General features: G+C 37.9%; 2 protein-coding genes across 3 annotated transcripts in view; one reads left to right on the forward strand and one right to left on the reverse strand.

The window, feature by feature from the left end:
* GPBP1L1 (GC-rich promoter binding protein 1 like 1) overlaps positions 1-205 on the reverse strand; it is a 54,256-nt gene extending 54,051 nt beyond the window's left edge. Inside the window, exon 1 of one of the 2 annotated variants that reach the window (XM_074334644.1) lies at positions 104-205. The gene's annotated coding sequence lies outside the window, so the exon portion shown is untranslated. The remainder of the gene's footprint in view (positions 1-103) is intronic. The other variant, XM_074334646.1, reaches the window with a different exon arrangement.
* On the forward strand, positions 8-3,977 carry TMEM69 (transmembrane protein 69). The gene is made up of 3 exons (XM_019749367.2): positions 8-153; positions 1,586-1,724; positions 2,938-3,977. The coding sequence occupies exons 2-3, from the start codon at positions 1,683-1,685 to the stop codon at positions 3,646-3,648; spliced, it is 753 nt and encodes a 250-aa protein (XP_019604926.2). The 5' UTR covers positions 8-153; positions 1,586-1,682; the 3' UTR covers positions 3,649-3,977.
* Positions 3,978-5,106: the final 1,129 nt, after the last annotated feature.

Raw genomic sequence — 5,106 nt, forward strand, 5'->3', positions numbered from 1 at the left:
ACTTCACGCTGATCAAGTCCCCACCCGGACTCATTTTTTTCCATTGTCAGGAAGTGGGAGGACTACCTAACCCCACTTGCCGGAAGTGCCTTTCCATGAGTACCTGGATATTCTTGCAGATTAGCTTTCCCTTTCCGGGCGCGAGGCTGGCAGGTAAGTAGCCGGATAGCTGCCGGAGGTGCCAGGCTAGGAAGTGGGGCACTAAGGGTTAGGAGTGAATCGAAGCCGCGGGCTTTGTTGGGCAGTTTCCCGAGGATCCTTGCGTCCAGACTCCACCCCCTTTCCTCAGGTTCCTGAGGCTTGCAGTTTGCAACTTTTTCTTTTGGGGTAGTGGAAATTCTGAACGATGTCGCCTGTATTGAGCAGATTAACCCTTGGGTCTTTGTCCTTAATTTTCTCACCAGTTAGCTATCCCCGAGCTTTAGGCTATTTCGCTTTAATACCCATGAGTTGGAAGACACATGTCACAGTGCATAGGGAATTCCGAAGGTGGAAGGAGCGCCAATTTTAAGTGGGGTGGTGCTGAGGGCCCTTACACAGGTGATTCTGAGCAAAGGTGTATGGGCCCTGCAGATATGTGTCTGGGAGTCACTAGGTATGTGGTGGGTGTCATTTAAGATTTACTCAGAGGCCCTTGATAAACTCCCTACTTACTTACGAAGACATTGACTGGCATACAGGATTTTCCCACCCAGCCCTAAGATCTGTGATCAAGAAATTCAATAAAAATTTTAAGTGGCAACTGTGGGGTTTGGATTTTTTAGACCCCTTATTCTCCTGGTTAAGAATGGTACTCGTGTAGGACAGATCTGGATTCATATTCTCACTGAGCCACTTTCTGGCTGCTTATATTAGGCAGGGTTCGTAACCATTCCCTCTTGTGTAAGGAAGGAATAATAGCTAACATTTTTTGAATGTTTACTCTGTGTCAGGGACAGTTCTCAGCTCTGTACATGTACTAATTTAATTTTTACAACAACTCTATGTAGTTATTATATTCCTTATTTTCAAAGGTGAGTGTACTGTTGATAGCAAGATTAAGTAACTTGTCCAAAATCACATAGCTAATACGTGATAGAGCCAGGATTCCAATTCAGATTGTTTGACTTCAAGTCTGTGCTCTAACTTAACCGGCTATAGTTTCTCAGCACCAAGTTGATGAGGTATTGTGAGTATTAAATAAGTTAATGCATATAAAAACAATTACAGTGTCTGGTTCACAGCTAAATTGTATTGATTGTTACTATCATTATTTTGAGCTGTAAACTCCTAAGCCAAAAAATAGATAACTAAGGGGAAGAAAAGAGAACAGAGAGGCTATGACTTTTAGTTTTAAAGATGAGAAAACTGGCACTTCAAGGAAACAATTTCCCCAAGATCACACAGCTGGGAAATGGACATTATCTGTAAAATCCAGATCTTCTCTGTGCATTACTCTTTTCTTTACAGAGAAACAAAGTATTTACTGATTTTTTTTAAATAATTGTTTTCAAAGGAAACTATATGGAAGAAATTCTCATGAGTTACTTTTTAAAAATTATGTATAAAATGAAAATAATTAAGTGACATCTTGTTTTGTACACAGCAACATGCTTCTGACTCAGCCTTTCCACTTAGCTGTAAAAATACATTAATCAGAACTGCCTGGCATCTTCGTGAGCAAGATTTCATTAGGGCCCAGTATGCTTCATTTCATCCAGAAGTTTTCTCGAGCATCTTTAAAGGTTGGTTTATTCAGCAAATATTTGAGCACTACTTGCCAGGCATGGCTTGGCTGGGCAATAGCAATGAAAAAAATAAATAAATTAAATAAATAAATATATATATATATATATATATATATATATATATATCCTTATCCTCATATATTCAAAGGGGGGGGGTACAAATAAGTAAAACATTTAATATGTCAAGTGCTAAGTGCTGTGGAGAACTATAAAGCAAGGAAAGAGGATAGGGAGTGTCAACAATAGATTTGGGATTGCACTTATAAATAGGGTGGTCAGAAGTGATGGAATGAGCCATGGAGGTAGCTCAGGGAAGAACAGTCTAGACAAAAGGGAAAAAAGGCCCCAAGATGGAATCATTCCTAGCATTTTGAAGAATTACCAAGATTGTTAAACAACTGTTTCATTTTTTCTTTCATCAAACATTTTTTGAGTTACTGATGATCTGTTTACTAGTTGAAGTCTGGAATCTGCTCATTAAAGCACAGTATTAGCAGGAAAGGTTATTCCTTTGGCCATGCACCAGGCAAGGCACTGGGGATTTCTTTTGTAAGGCAAAAGAAAAAGAAAAAAAAAGGGTTCTGGCTCTCGTGTCTACTCAGATAAGTAAACACAATTTTAATTCACTGTGAGAAGTATAACGGAAGTGCGCATAGGGTACTTACTTATAGGAGCATTAAATCAGATTGGAGAAAGTTTCAAGCTGAATTTTGAAAGACAAGTTCCCTAGATAGAAAAGTAGTAAGCTAGAATTCTAGGCAGAGACATGGAGCTATGAAAAGTATGCAGTGTCCATAAAGCTAAATTGGAAGGTAGATTGCTTTTCTCTACATGCAATAGCATTCCCCTCTCCTCCACAATAATTAATGCAGCTGCTTTTGCAATTTATAAATAGAAGGGGCAGTTTAGAATACCAAAAACTGAAGACCCAGTCTTTACCTGTTCCTCTGAGATATTTCTCTCACGGGAAAAGATTAGTGGTAGGCCAAAACATCACTGGTTTCTATTCAGTAGTTTCTTTTACATGTTGTATAGCCATTTAATAGTCTTAGCCAGCAGTAACATCACCCTATAGTCCAACCTTACTATAAAGTTCGATGTCCTAACAGAAAGTACTTTGTTTTTATATTGTTCTAGATTGGGATTAACTAAAACATTTAGTGATTTTTTTAAAATCTGTTTTTGTATTCTGGTTCTATTTTCTCTATAGATGCTGAAGTACCCTTTCACAGTTGGACTAGGAATCAGCAGGAGAATAGAAACACTTTCTCTTAAGCCATGTCTCCAGCAGAACTTTTCACCTTTGTTTCTGAGACCTTGGCCTTTCTCATCATTTCCAGTGTGTATGAGCAAGACACAATACTATCATACTTCCCCATGCAGTTTTAAGAAGCAGAAGCAAGAAGTACTTCCATCCAGGCCACCAAAAACCATCACTTACTTGCCTGACAGCCCGAAGCCAGCATTATACATAATTCTGGCAGGTCTAATCCCCTTCATTGCTCCACCACTGGTCATGGTAATGACAAAGAGTTATATCCCCATATTAGCTTTTACTCAGATGGCTTATGGAGCCAGTTTCCTATCTTTCTTGGGAGGGATCAGGTGGGGTTTTACTCTGTCAGAAGGTAGTCCAGCTAAACCAGACTTCCTCAATTTAGCTAATAGCACAGCTCCTGTTGTGTTTTCATGGTTTGCCTTCCTTATTTCTGACAGGCTCAGTGAAGCTATAGTAACAGTAATAATAGGTTTGGGGACAGCATTACATATTGAACTTTTTCTCTTGCCACATTACCCCAATTGGTTCAAAGCCCTGAGGATCGTAGTCACTTTAGTGGCCTTTTTATCATTTGTAATCACTTTACTAGTTAAAGTTATTTATCCAGAGAAAGGACCCAAGAGACCTGGTAAAGTAGAATAAATATAAAACTACTGTGTAGATGACGTTAGCATGTTGGCTACAAGCCTTGTAAAGGCTGTTTTGCATGTCTTTTTTCTACTTCTGTTGTTTAGCTCTTTGTTTCCAACCAATGGTAATTTATTCTTCACATTATTTTTCATTTCTAGAAATCTTGATTTCATAGGAATTACGGGATCAACAGCTTGAAAATCCCTAACAAGTCTTTTTCATGTCATATTAGGTTACAGTTCTCATTCGATCTTTTTATGAATTATATAGTTGCCCACTCAAATATTTCAATGTTTTAATTACTTTGAAAAATGTAAGATAATAAAAAAAGATGAAAAATCCCTTTTGCTAGAGCCTTAAGATCACTGAAAAAACACACACATTCTCCCATTTCAAGAGGAAAAGTTCATATCCATGAATGTCTGAAAATACTAGGTGGTTTCAGGGTGGAGTTTTCATTGCAGTTGTCCCTGGGAATTGCATTTCCAAGCTCATTTTATCTGGCATATAACCTAGTTATGTGAGCTGAAAGGATCTTTGGCTCTAAAGTCATTTGGGAGCAGTGTCACAAGGGGAAATCATGTTTAAAGAAAAGCTGGACACATTTTCCAGTTTTTATCAGGGTATTTGGCAGAGTATAGACACAACTTATAACCAAACAGAACACCAGCTGGTCAAACACATTTAAAAGAATAAAGCCACTAGTACATACAAATTTGGAAAAGTCAAGCTGGAGCCATCTTGATTGTTCTAACGAGTGGGGCTATCTAGTTTTACATGTTAGCTCACAGAAAAGCTTTTTTAAAACAGCAAAAGTATCACGTTGGGATTCTAACTTGAGAACTGCATCTTTGGAGATTCTTAGTTTCATTAAAAAAAAGCATTTTAAAATAGTGTAAGAATATAAATCAGGAAATGATAACTCCTGGTGTGTGTTATCTTTGAATAAGTATTCAAATATATAATTTCATAAGTAAATTATATACATATGATTTCCACTCTAGTGATTCTTGCTAAGAAGAGATCAGCATCTAGAGAGGTACACCTATTAATAAAGGTTGAATTGTGTATTAAAGTCCTAATTCCCAATAAGAATTTGACCTTATTTGGAGATAGGGTCTTTACAGAGGTAACATGGTTAAAATGAGATCATAAGGGTAGGTTGTAATGTAATATTACTGGTGGTCTTATAACAAGGGAAAATTTAGAGACAAATACGCATACAGGGAGAATGCCATGTGAACATGAAGATGGCCATACGCCAAAGAGAGAAGTCTGGAACAGATCTCTCCTCTTAGCCCTCAGAAGGAACCAACTCTACCAACACCTTGGTGTCAGACTTCCAGACTCTGAAACAGACAATACATTCTGTTGTTTAAATTTCTATGGTACTTTGTTACAGCAGCCCTGTGCAAACAAATACAACACCATAAAGCTAGACATTGTTCTGATCATTGAGAAGCTTACCAG

The sequence above is a fragment of the Rhinolophus sinicus genome, linkage group LG06, assembly GCF_036562045.2.
Source record: "Rhinolophus sinicus isolate RSC01 linkage group LG06, ASM3656204v1, whole genome shotgun sequence".
In the NCBI taxonomy this organism is placed as follows: Eukaryota; Metazoa; Chordata; class Mammalia; order Chiroptera; family Rhinolophidae; genus Rhinolophus; species Rhinolophus sinicus.

Excerpts from the sequence above, each read along its gene's own strand:
- TMEM69 (XM_019749367.2), top strand. The coding sequence starts at position 1,683 with ATGCTTCATTTCATCCAGAAGTTTTCTCGAGCATCTTTAAAG. Across the intron at positions 1,725-2,937 it reads TTTCTCGAGCATCTTTAAAG|ATGCTGAAGTACCCTTTCAC; the intron begins GTTGGTTTATTC and ends TTTTCTCTATAG.